The 16,570-nt window shown below is 42.1% G+C and overlaps 2 protein-coding genes across 8 annotated transcripts in view; both read left to right on the top strand.

Annotated features, from left to right (window-relative positions):
- The window catches only part of CFAP74 (cilia and flagella associated protein 74), a 51,894-nt gene extending 42,416 nt beyond the window's left edge, over window positions 1-9,478 (top strand). For 4 of the 7 annotated variants that reach the window (XM_057417578.1, XM_057417610.1, XM_057417599.1 and 1 more), the window contains 11 exons: window positions 189-343; window positions 1,546-1,680; window positions 2,064-2,173; window positions 2,555-2,610; window positions 3,080-3,199; window positions 3,466-3,618; window positions 4,536-4,665; window positions 5,198-5,352; window positions 6,420-6,558; window positions 7,321-7,448; window positions 7,928-8,575. In XM_057417578.1, the coding sequence (XP_057273561.1) occupies window positions 189-343; window positions 1,546-1,680; window positions 2,064-2,173; window positions 2,555-2,610; window positions 3,080-3,199; window positions 3,466-3,618; window positions 4,536-4,665; window positions 5,198-5,352; window positions 6,420-6,558; window positions 7,321-7,448; window positions 7,928-8,200 (1,554 nt within the window). In that variant the 3' untranslated portion in view covers window positions 8,201-8,575. Of the gene's footprint in view, window positions 1-188; window positions 344-1,545; window positions 1,681-2,063; window positions 2,174-2,554; window positions 2,611-3,079; window positions 3,200-3,434; window positions 3,619-4,535; window positions 4,666-5,197; window positions 5,353-6,419; window positions 6,559-7,320; window positions 7,449-7,927; window positions 8,576-9,227 lie in introns of those variants that run through there. The other 3 variants (XM_057417588.1, XM_057417621.1, XM_057417632.1) reach the window with 3 other exon arrangements.
- A 2,177-nt stretch (window positions 9,479-11,655) lies between these two features.
- On the top strand, window positions 11,656-15,277 carry TMEM52 (transmembrane protein 52). Its single transcript, XM_057417557.1, has 3 exons — window positions 11,656-12,502; window positions 13,861-14,030; window positions 14,665-15,277. The coding sequence occupies exons 1-3, from the start codon at window positions 12,471-12,473 to the stop codon at window positions 15,024-15,026; spliced, it is 564 nt and encodes a 187-aa protein (XP_057273540.1). The 5' UTR covers window positions 11,656-12,470; the 3' UTR covers window positions 15,027-15,277.
- The last annotated feature ends 1,293 nt before the right edge of the window (window positions 15,278-16,570 follow it).

Below are 16,570 nucleotides of genomic sequence, written 5' to 3'. Positions count from 1 at the left end.
GAGAAATGTAACTACTGTGTCTATGGCTTCTTCCCATGATCCTGCTGCTGTTAGCATGCTTCATATACTTTATCACCTCTCTGATTCTGTATCCTTCGGCAAGGGGCCATGTATTTGTAAACTGATGTCTTAACTGGATTACTGGTGATCACCCTCAGTGTGTAATGTCTCTGTGTGTGGATTTGCAGAAAAAGAAGAAAGATGAAAAGAGAGGGGGAAAGAAATTAAGCGTTTTCATTACCAGACATCAGTCTTCCAGACAGCTGGTAAGGGATGGAGGCAGCAAATACCCGAGTTCTCCATGCAGTTCTGAGCAACCGAAACCTGAAGAGTTAATGCCTGAGTAAGTCAGCAACAGCATCTTGTATTACATAGACAATATTCTCCTTATAAGTAGTTTAATAAACCTACTAAAGCCAATAGGTAGACAGGAAAGCAAAATGTAGAGAGAAAAAATAGCTTTAGCTGTGTTGCAAAGGCTGTTTCCAAAATTAGCACTGCTTTTAAGCCACACAGCTGTACCCTCTCATGTTAGCACAGAATCCCTCTCTGCATTGGAGGGACTGAAAACTTCAAAGAATGTATTGGGAAGTGAAGGAATTTGGTTGAACCAATGAGGGTGGTGTTTTAAAGGACATTGAGAAAGCTGAACTTAGTTACCAAATGAAATTACTAACAAACAGCTCTAAGAGAGCTGCATAACTTCATCCCAGATGGAAACCATCCAAGGGCCTACATCCATGTGGTAATTTTACTTTTTGGAGGGCTTACCTAGTTCATCATATTATTCATGGTTATCTGTAGTCCTGAAAATGTCAGAATGCTGTAAAATGTGCATTTTAAATAGTCATTTTACAGTATGTGTATCTCAGTGAGGATTAGCATTGATAGCAGAGGCTATCTAAAACTTGGGTACCTAGATGCAAAACGGTAGTTGAGGTCCTTGTTTAGCATATAATTCACCTTTTCAGACCCACACTTCTGTTTAATCTGAGGAATTTAGCAGTGTTTGGAAGGAAATACATGCTTAAACACCAGGTGTTTGACTGTGCTTGATGTTAGGCATTTTTGTCTAAAATCCCATGTTCCTTGCAAACTATTCATTGTAATTCTTAAATACTTTCAGCACAAGTCATAAAAATAATATGTATATTGTAAAACTCCCATTATGAAGCATTCCTTGGCACACTGAATTAGAGAGATGTGATAATGTGTATTTACATATCACTGACGTGATGTATAAGTAGTGGAAGCCACTGGAATTCTTAAAGTATTCAACATAAGAATCATACTGAGAATTTGTAGTGTTTTGTATAACATCTGTTTTACATGGGGTTTTAATTTTTTTTTTTTTATAAGAAAAACAAACCACTTTGTAGGGTTGGGTCCATTACTGCATATCAAAAAAGTCTCTGAGATTCAGTTACCTTCAATTGTGAATGCATGGCTAAGAAACAGTAAACACAAATAGCTCAGTATATATTTGATTTGGGTTTTTTTTCCTTGCTCTCTCACTGAGATAATTCTTATTTCTGGATATTCTAGTTCTGAGGCCTATATGGCAGCCCAGGCTTTCCTGAGGAGGACTTTCAGTGGGAGGTTTGAAAAATACATCATACCGTGCTTTGTTGCAAGTGGACAAATCGATGAAAAGAAAGGCTCTGAAAACTTAAGTTACAGGTAGATATTTGCACTTCATGATAGTTCAGAAATTTGAGGGGAAGTGGTGGGCAAGTTAATTTACTCATTTGGGGGGGAAATAAGTTTTCTGATCTTAATTACTTCATAAGTCAGTGGTAGAAACTCATGCTTACAACCCAGTAGTTGGGTAAAAGTCAAACACATGGAATTAAAGCAGCTTAAAAGACTAAGCGTGTGGAAAACTTAAGCCAGATGTAGCTCATCTTTCTGCTTAGAAAGACAAAAACCAGCCATCCCAAATTATGTATTGTTCTGTAATACCAATTTAATGATATCCTGTGACATGAGCAGAATAAGAACAGATTTCTGACAATGTGTTTCTTTATCATCCAAAAGCAAGTAACCTTTTATTATTTCTCTAGTCCCTACAACACTTTGTATTTGGAGTTGCACTGTCCAGCTGTAGCCCCATCTGTTGTGGTCACTTCAAATAATGGAACGAATACTGTCGATTTTGGTGATGTTGCAGTAGGTATGAAATTTGATTTCAATTTTTGAGTTTTCTCTATCTGATGTTTTCTTCTGAGTGTGGTTTTGCATTTCCTTTTACATTGTTCAGTTGATTTTCAGAAGTCAAGATAGAAATTAGCCCCCTAGTAGGTACTTAGGTGGAAAATTAGGAGCCTGTCTGGCCAGCTGAGGCATGTGAAAAAGCAGATTCGATCCCAAAACATGGAAGTGGAAGCTCTGTAAGTGATTGTCGAAATCTGGAAGTGTTTTGGTGAGCTTTGATGAGTGGATTAGCCGTAGAAATTGAACAAATGTTTGGGCCAGGTAGAAGCATGAGTTAAAAGAGGAATGGTAGTGCATGAGTGAGCAGCATCACTTTCTCAAATGTTTTTATTCCTGTCAGGCCACAGAATGATGAAGCAACTTACAATACAAAATATCTCCCCAAAGAAGCTGGAAGTATCCTTGTTTGGAACACAGGAGTTAACCTGCTATTCAGCTCCTGTTTAAGTCGACTGTATTTGGAGGAGGAACTGTTTGACACTAAAGCAGTAGGAGGTAGCAGATTTCAGACTCAATGCATTCTTTCACAGGGAGACAGAAAGTAACATGAATAATATATTGGACAAGCCAAGGGAACCTACTGGAAAGTGAGTTCAATTCTACCCTTTTTAACAGGAAGTCATTCTGCATAGATAGAGGCAAACCTGAGAAACACTTAACCACCTTCCAGAGAGTGTATGGTACTGATGACTCAGCTGCTTTTGATGTAGTATTATGTTCTTCTTTTCTCTGAGTTACTGTTCTCTGTAAAAGCTTATAGATGTTACTTCATACATCTTCAGTCTGAGCAATACTTAAAATCTGTTCTTGTATCCTTTCCCCTAATCGTTGTTTATAAACTTTTTCTTGAGCTGCACAATTTCAGTTAGGATTCTCAGTTCTGAATCCTAGTGGTCCCTTCGTGTTGGTCAGAGCAGTTGGAATGCTTGAGCCAGCTGAAAATAAACCCCTCATCATCTCTTTTTGTCCCAACAAGAATAAATGGGTGAGTAAGAGATACAACAGTAATGGGGGGAAAAGAGGAAAGACAAAGAGGTGTAACTGGCTATGTGATGTACACATATTACTGACTGGGATGAGGCTGTATAATAGGAAAAACTTTGCTGCCTGTGCCTACCCACTCCTAACATTTAGATCTTTGTCTATGCACTAAATCCATGGGTAAGGGACCATTTGTGGGAGGGGGGCAGTTGGAAGGGTGAGGGATGTCTTCCTTTCAGCACCTGGGCTAACACAGACATCCTCTGGCAGTCCTTTGAAACGCTGGAAATCTGGGCAGCAGAGACCACCCTAACCCTGAGTGTCACTGGACGTGGAGTGACACCATCAGTTGTTTGCTCTGTGGAAGAAGTACTTGATATGGGCTGTGTCATAGCCAAAGAGAAGGTGACTTCCACATTCAAGGTAAATCCCTCTGTGCTGAGCTAAAAGCATGTCAGCAAGTTTTGCAAGGAGGAAGAGGAGTTCTGTAGTTTTTAGTCCAGCAGAACACAAGGCCAAGTGTCAAACTGTAGACAAGAACACACCTTTAAATGCAGTCTGGCAGACTGATCTGGTGCTGAGACAGTTTCAGGGTGAAGGTTACAAAGCTGTGCAGGGAGGATCTTCTTAGCTGCTGCTGTCCTGCCTGCAGCCTCTACACAGAAATAGAGCCATAAAAAACATATATTCTATGTATGTTAAAAAAATATATTTTGTTTTTCATTTTTATATATGTATATAAAAACATATTTTCTATAAAATAAAAAGAAATGATCTGTGGGAGCTCCATAGATCTAGTCAGCATGCAAAAGGAATTAAAACAGAAATGGCTCATCTTTTACCAGTGTTAGAAATATTTGCCCTCTTTCTCTATTCTGCCCATTACTGCTGTCCCAAATGAGGCTGTACTGAGGCCAAGCAAAGCAGTGGCAGGGGTACATGGGTGAAATGCAAAACTGGTCCTACAAAGAGCACACAAGGGTCTGCCACGGTGCAGTTGGGGGATGTTTAACCACTTCACTCACTCATATACTGCAAATTCCGCAGACTCAGAAACAAGCCAAGATCTTCTCCTCTCAGTTTCTGTCCCAGTACATCAATAACCAAAATATATTATTTGATGTAGGACTCTTAAGAGGAGCCTGGTCCCCGTTGTTGGGTGCAGGGCTGACATGACACATCATGGGTAGCAATAAAATGTGCTTTCAGTGGCACCTGAGCACACAGTAAAGCAGTAATACAATGAAATAAATTCAGCCAGTTCACTAACGGTGGATCCTATGGGCTTGAGAATTGATTTTTCTTAATGAAACTGGTCCTGTGTAATTTAATGTTGTCAGATACAGAACACTTCCATGCTGACCCTGAGATACTCCATCCAACTCGATTCACTTTCACCAACAAGGGACAAAGATCGGCAGAGGCTTCCATCCTTTATTACGTCCTCTTTGCAAAGAACAGAGCTTGTTGGTAAACTTGTATTTTAGTCTTGTACCTTTGTTAAAGGCTCTGAAGTACGAAGCAGCAATACTTTATCCTGTTGGATCTACACAACTGTCAAAATCAGGGGCATCACATCCCCAAAATTGAAAACAGTTTTGTTTCCCAATAGGAGCTGCACTAGATTTTTCAGTATGTGTGGCTGTAAATTTATGCAGCCTGAGCAAATATCCCTAAGTAAGGAGATACTAGTGATTGAATATAAATAAACACACACAGTAATTGCATGTTAAAGGTTATATTTAGGGGTGTCCATCTCTGTAGAAACATGTTAGAATATAGGAAGGGTTTGGTGACGCTGCTTCAGTTCCTCTAGAGATGAATGCATTAGACTTGTAGATGGCTTTACTGGGTGTTTCTAACATGCTGTTTTGCTGCAAAACCATGCATCAAGCTTATTTGTTTGTTGTTCCAAAAAATCAAATGGGTTTAAAATATATGAAAAAGTAAAATGAAGCTGTCCTGCTCTCCTCCTTATTCTGTCCTCATTTTTATTTACTAGGAACACAGAACTATAATGGCCTAAGTGTGTTCAGCGTCTTTCCAACAGAAGGAGAGATTGTTGCTGGGAAGAGTCAGGATTTTGTTGTTACTTTCAGTCCTGATCATGAAAGTCTGTACTATTCTGACTGTCTCAAGGTTGTACTCTTTGGCAAGGTGAGACAATCAAAATCCCTGGATTATGAAATCAAACTCTAAATATGACCTGCAGTGATTTTCATCAGTGTGGGTCTTAGTAGAAGTTTCAGATAGTTATATCTGGTGGACAGTATTCAACTATATCTAGCAGACAGTATTCATAGGCAGAAATATCTTGATCAGATTGACTGATGTAGGTGTGAGATGGCAGCTTTGGGGCCCACTGACTTTTCAGGTTTTAAATATTCAGTTATTAATTGATGGCAGCAGTGAGCTGGGGTTCAGTCCTGTTTTCTGCCAGCTGTCCACGTGGTGTAAATGTGAGGTGATGGGAAGTGGGCTGCTGCCATGCTACTGAGCACAGCTCCAAGTGGGTTCTCTGCAAGTAGTGTTTAATGGCAGTGGAGAGCAGAGCTCCACATGCATGGTGCCACTGGCAGGTGCACCAAGCACCAGGGAGCTGCTTCTGCAGTCACACAGCGTGAAGAAGGAGGTTTCCATCTGTAGAGCAGTCACTGAGCTTAGATGGAGCCCAAGTCAGGATATACAGGCTGGCAACACAGCAAGGGGCTTTACTCCACATCCAAAGAGACTGAGCAAAAGTTAATAAAGAGTGCCAGCTAAGGACCATTGGCAGGCACTGCAGACATAGAGCACAAACTGTCTCCAAGCAAGTAAGTTCTGTTTCTCCCCTTACAAGGTTGGTATCTCCAGACGATCTTTGGAATTGAAGTTAAGAATGCAAATCAGAATAAGATGAAGATGAATGGATACTGGTCCTAGTTTACAAACTCTAGCAAAGTTTGGCAGCAGATAAGCTTTGCCTCTTTTAGTGGCTTTAGTATAAACAGCTTGTCCAGTGCCCCCCTGAGGTTGCTTCCCAGAAATGAGGGGCTGTTTAAAACAGGAGTGGACAAGGCATGGAGGAGATTGGGGGTTGTTGCAGTAGAGAACTGGGCCCCTTGGCATCTGTGTAGTCAGGTGATGTAATAATTTCAATGCAACTGTTGCTGTTGTGTCAGTTTTCCTGCTATGTAGGTACTTTACACTGAAAGCTGCGTTTGACACATTCTTGTCCTGCACAGGAAATAGCCCGTGTGATCTGCCTAAAGGGTGCAGCCAGAGATCATCCAGTGTTTGTGGAAGGGGGAGTTCCACTGGGTGTGCCCATTGAATCCCTGGCTGTAGCACCACCCCTATCATCACAGGGAGCACCAAAAGAAGGTAACATCATACTGCTTCATTACAAAACAGGGAGTGACAAGACATGGGCATGATCCTCATCCTTTCAGAAATAGTAAATTAAAGATAAGTTTTGCAGAATCAGAACAAATAAGCATTATGGGATAGCAGGAAACTTGCATTTAAGGAAAGATTTTCTCTTCATTTTAATGCAGTTGTCTCTTTAATAACCATCTTCTATCTTTGCAAGTTACCTTGCAAAAGATTTTTATAATTTAATAGTACTACTATGAAGTATTAAGGTGTATTTGCTTTCTGCACTTCTGACTTGTATTAAATGTTTAGATAATAATTTCATACATTATAACATATCCTGGACTTTCCCAATTGTATAGGGAACATCCAAAACAGGCATACTTTCGGGAGGTTGAATTTATCCTTCCTTATTTTCTCTGGACAGGATCTGTGTTTAGAGACAGTGCATAAGCAAATCCTAGTTCCTGAGCTATGAATAAATCCAAGCATAAACAATATACAAGTAGGAATATCATACACACAGCATATGTGCTATGGGGCTAGAAAATGAGCAGGAAACTTGATAAATTTGCAACTGCAAATTATGCAAAACATTTTTGTGCATAATTCTTTACCAAGTCTGTAAGAAGGATCTCCCTATCTACACCAACTCATGAATTTACCACATCACTTCATTGCGAACCATCCTGGTGCAACCTATAGCTGTTCCAAATTGATACTTGCCCAGTTGTGGCTGTATCCAAGTTTACTTGAATTGACTATGTTTAGAGCTGCAAGAACCAGTGAAGTCCATTCTCCTTGCTCTGGAGTACATGGATGGAGAGAGTTCTCCAGCACCAGCAGTGACAGAGCTGCGGATTGGAGCCATTCAGACAGCTCGGTTTGCGTTCAAGAAGGTGAAGAAAATTAAAAATTAATTAAAAATGCTGTTTTATGTCAGGTGCTGTAAGGAATACCAACAGAGTACAGATAGCTGTTGGTCCTTTCTGTCAAAATATCTGTAAATTAAAAAGTACAGCTTTCAGGGTTTCTGATAAACTGTACATTATAAAAGCATCAGTGTTTGAAAAGGAAAGATAATTTTTCAGGGGCTAGTATGAGGGATTAGCAGTGTCGTATTAAGTCAGCAACAAAATTTAGCAGTTTGCTCTCCTAATTCTGAATATATAAATTTGAGCACAGAGGTGGATTACAGGTCCAGCCGTGTGTTTTTAGTGTAGTATTTTGTGGCAGCTTGAAATGTGAGCAAGACAGGTACTTGGGGTTTCAAAGGTGGTAATAGTATGGCAAGCAGCAGCATCTGGGCAACGTTTTCTTTAATGAGCAGTCTTGGTGCCGGCTGCAATGGGTCCTGTGTGTGTCCTGTCTACCGCAGCGCACAGAGTTCTCCTTCCTTGACCTGCCGCTCCTCCAGCAGAAGGGATTCGCTGTTGAACCTACGCAAGGAACAGTCGAGTGGGGTCAAGTCAAACGCATCCGTGTTTCTTGGGTGCCACCTGCTGACTTCTGCGTAAGTTACACTTGGTGTACGGCATGTGACGGCTGTTTTAACCGAGTTGTACGAGAAACACAAAAGGTGATCTTGAGGCCGTCAGAGGTACAGGCTGTTTTGACACATGTAGTTACCAAAGGGAGCATAGGCTGGTAGAAACACAGATAGGAGAATAAAAGTGGGAGCAACATGTTTGATTTGGAGGTTTGAAACCTCCCCATGGACTTGCATTTGATGGTGTGGTGAAAAGACAAGCATTAGTCACTTGCACCTTACACAACTTAGTGACCTGTGTGAAGTTATTCTGCCTTATATAGTGCCAAAATGCTGCTGCTGATAACTCAGACACAGCTCTGATCACACTGACGTGATCTGTGCAAGAAAACCTGCTGACACAGAACTAAGCTTACATGGATCATTGTGCCACAATGTTCATGTTTCTTTGGCTGTGGGCTGCCTTTTGCTGGTTGTGTTCCTAGAAGTCAGTGGGGCTTTTTTATTTTCCACTTCATGAATTGCTTTATGAACTCCGTTTCTCTGGCTGCTTTTGCCCTTTTGTGCTGCAGAGTCTGGGTGTGAGACCCAAACGTCTTTGCGGGGCTGTTTTTGTTCCTCCTGATTCATCTGCTTGGGCATTCCTGGAGACTGAGAGAATTTACTTCCCTGGCTGTTGTTGTGAGCTGTGTGGGAGGGCTAAATGAGTAGCTTGTTCCAAAATTAAAAGATTGCTGCTATCATGTGCAGAAAGAGCGATGTAAAATTCCTGGCAAGATGTATGAGGTTGACATTGTGCCTCTTGGTAACCACTGGCTGTTACACAAGATTTAACACTAACTCAGGTTTAACAGGACCCATTTCTTTCCCAGCCCTCAGTGCAGCATACTCTGTTGCTGCTGTGCCCAGCAGCCATGGTCGTAATGTGGTGGTGCTATCTGCAGCACTCTGGAGATGAAATGCTTGGTCATTGCCGCTTTACTTGCTGCACTATGGGCATTATGTGGGGATATGAAAGAGCCAACAGGGTGGGATGAGGGGTAATATGTATCTGTAACTGGTGCACCTTACCACTGAGATGCAAAATACATGGTTTAGACTGTGATAACTAATCTGTCCTATTAAAAAAAAAAAAGGCAAAAAAAAAAAAGCCTTGGTTTTATGGATGGATTTTTTTTTTTTTTTTTAGGACGATGACCCTCCACTTGTGACAGCCCTCCTGGCCTTAAAAGGTGACGTTAAAGAATCTTACCAAATCCTCTTCATGACAAAAATTGTGTCTGCGTGTGCTCCCACCAAGTGAGGGAACCAAGCCAAGTGAAAAGGAAGACAGAGGCCTATATTACTGGGAAATCACTGGATCTCAGTTGGTACATGGGAAGATTTTGAGACTGTTGCAAATGTAAGGGGAGCAGAGAGGTGGGAAGGAAGGTGACATTTCTTCTTAAACTTCTACTTAAACTCTGCTTCCACTAGTTTTGTTTTCAAGCTGACTCAGTGGCAATAATCTGGTTGTAGAAGAAAGAATTAATGAGGGCCCCAAGCAGAGGCTGCAGACAGGGTCTGCTGAAGGTGAGCATTTCCTCAGGAGCAAGACCTCTTTTACATCTACATGCATGAGTTTCAAATGATGTATCTTTCCCCAATTTCAGATGCATTTTAATGGATTTGGAAAATCCTTGATTTTTCCTTTTTAAGACCAGAATAAAGCCTCAAGTCTCCTCTGCATTGTTTAGCCAGTCATTTTTACAATACACTGGAAAATCTTCCTGATAACACATGGTCAGGAAGCAGTGACTGTGCTGTTTGCTGAATTGCTGGGCATAGTTAGATGCTAGGTCATGACTCTCCAGGAATTTCCTATTTCTACATTTGATTTCCTCTGAATTCTGACTAAGAGCAGATCTCTCTGCCTTTTAGTGGGGAAGCTGGACTGTCCTGCAGGTGTAGCTTCTGTCAGGAAGCAGCAGCCAGTTCAGAGAAGTGAAAACTAGAGGTACAGTCCTGTGGGGAATGAAGGGACCAGGACATTAACAGACACCTAGAAATACAGATAATCTTTTAAACCTTGTATCACTCTTTCTTGAATCACAGTAAGCCTGTGGCAAAATTCCCTCAATGCCACTCAAAGGCATATTGCTGCTTGGCCCTGGGTACCAGCCCCTTTAGGTATTGAAAGACAGTTACAAGTTCTCCCCTGAGCCTTTTTGGCTCCATTCTGATCTGTTCTCATTTAATAATGGATCAAGTGGCTGTGAGGTTATTTAACTCTTCAGTCTGAAGATCTGCAAATGCTGAAGCAGTGACCATCACCACAGGAGGCAGCAGGACTGGGAGTGGGTGGCAGTGCCAGCCAGGGACAGCGCTGCCCTCACGAGCAGCAGAGGGTGTTCCTTCTGGCACAGTCGATCGGGCACATAATGAGGTTTATGTGCTGATTCTCTCAGAGTCCTTGCACCCTGGAAGGGAAATCAAATGCACACAACACAGAACTGTTCCAAATAGTGCTGCACAGCTGGCAGTTACAGAGCAGTAGGGAAGTTTTCAGAAAGCGAGGAAGGGCACTAACTTCATGTAGATTAACATAGTTACTTTTGCTACATTTTAAATTAGTGCTGAGCCTCTTTAGAATCTTCACAATGTGAACTTGCTCTGTCAGTCCACTGAGAATTCAGGAATTACTCTGAATATTATGATTTCACACTGAACTTTGCAACTGTCTTCACTCTTGGGCCACTGGACAAAAATTCCTGCACTTTCAGCTTTGGATCTAAATGCCAGTATATACTACTTGGCTCTGATGCAGTTCTAGTGCAATAAGAAAACAAATTCACATCTGTGTATGGTCTTTATAATTCTTAAAATCCCTTAACTAGCTCATTTCCAAACCAAAGGAAGTGAGAGAATACATCCTAGTGTCATATACTTCTTATTAATGCATGTTCTGCTTATCCAGGGTCTTTAGAGATTTCTTCACACTTACGAATGCAGCTTTTCCTAAGTGAGCAACTGTCCCATGACCCTGAGCAGTCTTCGAGTAACACACTGTAGTCACTGTGCCGCATGCCACCAACGAGCTCTGCCTGAAACACCGCTTTAGAGCCTTGCGGACAAGAATAGTGAACGTCTCCTGGAGAGCAGCCAGCTGCGGGGCTCAGATGGAAGAATCCGGGGGCTCTGTCCCGCCTCGCCCCCCTGCTCCCCGCCGCCCGCTGGGGCGGACGGGTCAGCGCCGGACCCTGGAAAGGGCCGGCCGCGCGCCGGTGCCGGGGAGGTCCTGCAGCCGCCCCAAGCCTCGGGCAGGGCCCAGGCAGCCCCTCCCGGCACTGGGTGAGGGTTATGGGGGACTGTCTGTCCAACCGACCCCGGGGGCGGCCCCAGCCGCGGCTCCCCGGGACGCTCCGCTTGTCCCTGAGGAAGCTCCGCCTGCCGCGCGGCCCCGCTTAACCGGCTGCTGCGGAGTCCGCGACCCGTGAACGAGGTTCTTTTCGTCCGGCCGCCTGCTCCCCTGGTTGGGTTTTCCATTTGCCAGGCACTGCTGTGTCCTGAGAGTGGCTGCGACAGCTCTGGTCGGTGAGTAATGTTTTCGAATGTCTGTCACGTCACCAAACTGTCCCCTTCGCGTTGGAGTGCCAGATTAGAGCTGACTGACGGCCGTCCCTCACTGCCGCTTTTTCTCTAAGATTGTCAACAGTTTACAAATCTGGCTTGGCTGCCCTTGCTCTGTACCTAAGGTGAACGATCCTCTCTTTTAATATGACGTCGAGGTGTCATCTGCCGAAAATCAAATGTGCAGATCTTCTTGGGCAGATCCTCTTGTGCAGATCTCTTCTGTGCCAAGGGATTCAATTGCCTGAAACCTGTAGCATTCAATCCAGGAAGGCAGAGACCTGTGCTACTGTTGGGGCAGCCACACTTCTGAAATGGCATAGAAGCTGATCTCCTTTTCTTGTACCGTAAGTAGATCTGATCCCCACATTTCTGGCTGTATTTGAGCTATGAAAAAGTAATTTGAAAGTAACTGTGGGGAGCAGGCAGTTGTCTTAGGCTGGCATTTTCAGGCTGGCCTATGGCATTAGGTACATTGTCTCAGTGAACTTTAAATAACTTGAATTTGGTTTTGGAGACGCCAGCATTTGTAGTTCTCTCTCCTAAGCAACAGCAAAGTACCACTTTGTAAAAACATTTATCAACTCAGAAGCCAACCTTTACAATGGGATTATTTGCATGTCCTCAGCTGGAGTAGTTTTACAACTCTGAAGAACAGTCCTCTGAGAGGAAATCTAAAAGGTTTTGTCCCATGCTCTTGCTGATTCCTTTCCTTTTTTTCACCTCAGAAATCATGTGAAATTTATTCCCTGTTATAAATTTGCTGTTTGTAGATATTTAAATCAGTGAATCATCTGTCTTCCTTCACAGATGCCCTCAGAACATGTCTAACTGGACCAGTCTGTGGTACATCTGGTAAGTTTACTGTTAGTCTTATGAACCCTGAATAATTTGAAAGTTCTGATGAAATGTAATTGCAGTAAGGCAATGGAAATGCTCTGCTCTTGGGCAGGAAGGAGGAAAGGGCTTCTCCTCAGTGTTGTGAAAGCTGCCAGTGGAGTGTATTGCAGATGAGCCCACAGGGGAGATAAGGTGTCAGGCAGGCACGGCATTCATCCAAGGAGATGTCATCTGCCCTTTCTGGGTACTGCTTCACTGCCAGGCCTATTTGTCCTGTTGAACCAGAGAGCTCTGCAGAGCACTCAGCACTGTAGCCTCATGCGCTTTCCATGGCTATCTCCCTCTCACGGGACAAGAGGTTGTTCACTGGTTGTGAACTCCAGCCCTTACAAACCTTGTAAATGGGTAAACTTTTGGCACAAGCGATTCATCTCCTGCCTAAGACAGGCATTCTAGCTAGCAAAAAACTTTAACGTTGTTCTTACAGTTTGCATTCTGCCAGTGTGTTAACGTTTCTTACGTGTAAGTACTACCTTTGCTTTGGAAAAAAAGAACAGAATGCTACCAAGGCCATTTCTACACATATTTAGGGTGGAATATAACTCTTAACAAGGAATTCAGGAACATGGTGTCATCGTTTAAACTCAGACAGTAACTCACACTTAAGTTGAAAACACAGCACTGCGCCAACTACTAAGGAGAAAATAACTGTTACAGCTGAACCCAGGACACATGGTCTGCCACACAGTAATTCTTGTCAAGCCATTTCAACTTTGTCCTTGGGCTTGCTTCTTTACAGCACTGTGAAGCAGTTCTTATTACCTCGCCTTCTCATGACACATCTCGCTGCTCACCTGGCTCATGAGAGAGTGGATTCATTTGAGAAATTGAGGAGTGGGAAGGTTGAGTTTCAATTGAGAACCTGAAACATCAACACCTTGACCTGCATGCATTACAAAGTGTTAAATTTTGTTAAAGAATAGGTAGAGAGAAGATTGTGTTTTCAAGACATACTGCAAAATTTAATTTCTGTGCTCAATTATTAATACAGATCCTAGACTTGTAAAAGCTTGTACTGGCATTTCCCTCCAAGTACATACCATTCTTAGAGTTGAAAGCGGAGCCATTCTCACATACAAGTTGAAAATACAACCTAAGATAATTAACATTACTGCATCTGTGAGCCAGAAGGGATTGTACTGTTGGCCACAGCAGTACTTCAACTTGTGATTAAGTGTTTCTGATCCAACTTCCCAATTCAGGATCCAGAACCCATTCAGAACTAAACCTAGGAGGTCTGGCCTTTTGTATTCAGTTCTGGAAGAAGTAAAATATAAGCAATGAAGTTTTGGTGTTCTCCCTCCTTCTCTAAGGTTAATCTTGCTGCCTCTGTTCCTGCTTCTGCTCTGTGGGATTACAGCGAGCTGCATCAAATTCTGCTGCCGAAAGAAGAGGCTTCCAGTGGAAACCTTCTCTAGGCACCCTTATGATTTAACAGTTATTGCTATTGACAGTGACAGCACTGCCCATAGCACAGTGACCTGTAAGTATGTACTGGAAGTATCTGCTGGGATTCAGCAGTGCTTTGCTATTGAACATATGCCTGGAATTCTGTGTCCAGTCCTTGGGATAAGGGGGACTTTCTGATGTACTTCCCAAACAACTTTCAGCCCCAAAGGGTGGGCAAGAGAGATAAAGGTGGGTCATGAGGGCACCACAGTAAGTGGGTGCAGACAAGCAGAATTTAACTTGTCTGTGTTGAGTTACCCACTTACTTCCTGTCTCCCACATCTGTTCTTATTGCCATTCCCTCATTTTTTTTAACTTTTCTGCCCCTCTCTGTTTCTAACTATTCCAGCCACAGTTATCTAATGTGAGTTGTTCACAGTTGTTCATGTATGAACCCTCTGTTACAACATACATGTACTGTATTGAGTATTTCACAGTCATTACTGGATGTTGGTATGCAGGGATATTTTTAATTCTGACTGCTTTCTTTTGGAGAATGTACAAGTCCATCATAGGTAATTTTCTATACTGATAACTTTTAGTATATAGTGCATGACACCACAAAAATGAATCCATAATTTCTTGGAGAAAAGCAGGATTAGCCCTTTATATATCAGTGTTCCATGAAGGTGTTTAATGTTTGTTTTTTTTCATTCCCTTTTTCACAGCATACAGCTCATGGCAGTACCCTTTAAGTGCCCCTATTCCTTCGGTATTTGTGGATATGGATAAGAACACTGTGTCCCTTCCAGCTTACAGTCTCTATGCAATGGAGTTGCCACCTTCTTACGATGAAGCTGTCCTAATGGGTAAACAACACATTGAAGTACCACAGATAAGCCAGAAATGCAATGACATCCCTGGACAGGTGACATCTGGTGAGATGAATCCCATCCAGTATTCACCTGATACAAGCAACAGATATCCAGCAACACAGGCAAATTCAGGAAATTCAGAAGATGCAACACAAGAACAGCTGCAGCTCTGTGACTCATTTCAGATGGGGAGTAAAGGAAGGGAAGGAGAGTAAAAGTTAAAGAAGACATGAAGAGTTTGTTTTTCCAAGTAGGTTATGATGGAAAGATGTTTCCTTTCATGCCGTTGTAATGATCTGTCAGATAGAAGAAATGTTTTCTGTGACTGCTATTATCTCCTGGTAAAGCTTCTTCAAGGATATGAAATGAAGTAAAAGGGCAGCAGTTTAAAAATGCCTGTAAAAGTGGGACATGAATTGCTTGTTCACATTCTGATAAAAATAATAAAAATATTCTTTGTGTCCAGCATATGGCAATAAAAAAAGGCAGGGGAATTTTGCCATCTCGGGAACACACACGAAGAGTCAGAACAGTACAAACAGCAAGTTGTTGTTCCAGAACAGAAGCTTCCCAGACTGGAGTGGAAAGGGGAACCCTAGCAAGTCACACTGAATAGCCTCTGTAGTTTCTCTTATTTTGACAACATTAACTGCCCAGAAAATGACTGGAGTGCAAATTGCTGCATAATGGCCCATGCTCCTTAAACTGCCGGACAAACAAGGACAGGAAAGCCTGTGGAGGGAAATGTATTGTGCTATGTTTCACAGCTAGACACAAGGAATGAGGCAGATGAGAAAAGATACTTTCTTTGTCAGTCATGAAACCCAAAGGGATTGTTTTTGAGGTTTTTTTAAATCTTTAAAGTTGCATTTTCAAGGCCAGCTGGCTTGTGGGCTGGACCCTTTTCCTACTTAGTTTTGCCAGTTAAAGTACAAATTAGTCTCAAAGAGACAATTTCACACGTGGTTAAGCATTACTAATGTGTTTCAAATTTTCAACAAATATTTCAAAGATGACTTTATACCTTATTATCTTCTCAGGTGTCAGGGTCACAGTCAGTACAGAAAAGAAGAAATCAAAGATTCCTGACAGCCGTGCCCTCTAGTGTAAGTTATAACTACAAAATACTGTCATACAGTCTGGGCAATAGTCCAAAGAAATTACTCTTTAGAGATGATTCTTTGTGAAGTACTGGTAGCAAGGATAACTGCTATGCATCATGTTAAAACTGGGAGCTTAGAGTTGATTACAGTGATCTCAGCAAAATATGGGCTATGAGAGGCCTTATTTTTTTTTCTCAAAATGACAGCTCTTTTCCTTTTATTGCCCCTCCAGTATTCCAAACAGTATGAAATTTGTCCACTCACTCCTGAGTAGAGATTTTCTTTGAATCTACTTTAGCAAGGTGCTAATTTGTCTACCTTTAAAAACATGTGCAATCTGAAGACAACAATGGTTCATTGCTGTGGGATTATCTGTGGGATTATCTATGGGATACGAGCAGGAAAGAAAGTGTTAGGTCAGAGTTAATATTGACTGACCTTCTACTAACAAGAATATGACTGATAGTCTTAATTTTTGCTGAAGTTGCTTTGGTAGCTATGAAAAGGATCTGCCTCCTGCAAATAATAAGAAGTAGAAGTGGTGGGTACAAAGTCTTGCACAGCTTTTAGAAGACTATTCTGTGGCAAGCATTACTGCAAGAACTACCCTGGAAATGAGCACTAATGATTTAAAAATTAAGATCTCTGCCAGCCAA

The sequence above is a fragment of the Pezoporus wallicus genome, unplaced genomic scaffold, assembly GCF_028554395.1.
Source record: "Pezoporus wallicus isolate ANWC-B61680 ecotype Strahan unplaced genomic scaffold, APGP_CSIRO_Pwel_v1 contig_13766, whole genome shotgun sequence".
Taxonomy (NCBI): domain Eukaryota; kingdom Metazoa; phylum Chordata; class Aves; order Psittaciformes; family Psittacidae; genus Pezoporus; species Pezoporus wallicus.
The sequence above is the reverse complement of the archived record's forward strand: the minus strand, read 5'-3'. Positions and strand labels throughout refer to the sequence as shown.

What these genes read in the sequence shown, in the direction of transcription:
- TMEM52 (XM_057417557.1), top strand. Translation starts at nt 12,471, where the DNA reads ATGTCTAACTGGACCAGTCTGTGGTACATCTG. An exon ending in ACCAGTCTGTGGTACATCTG is followed by an intron (nt 12,503 to 13,860) that starts GTAAGTTTACTG and finishes TCCTTCTCTAAG; the next exon opens with GTTAATCTTGCTGCCTCTGT. An exon ending in TGCCCATAGCACAGTGACCT is followed by an intron (nt 14,031 to 14,664) that starts GTAAGTATGTAC and finishes CCTTTTTCACAG; the next exon opens with CATACAGCTCATGGCAGTAC.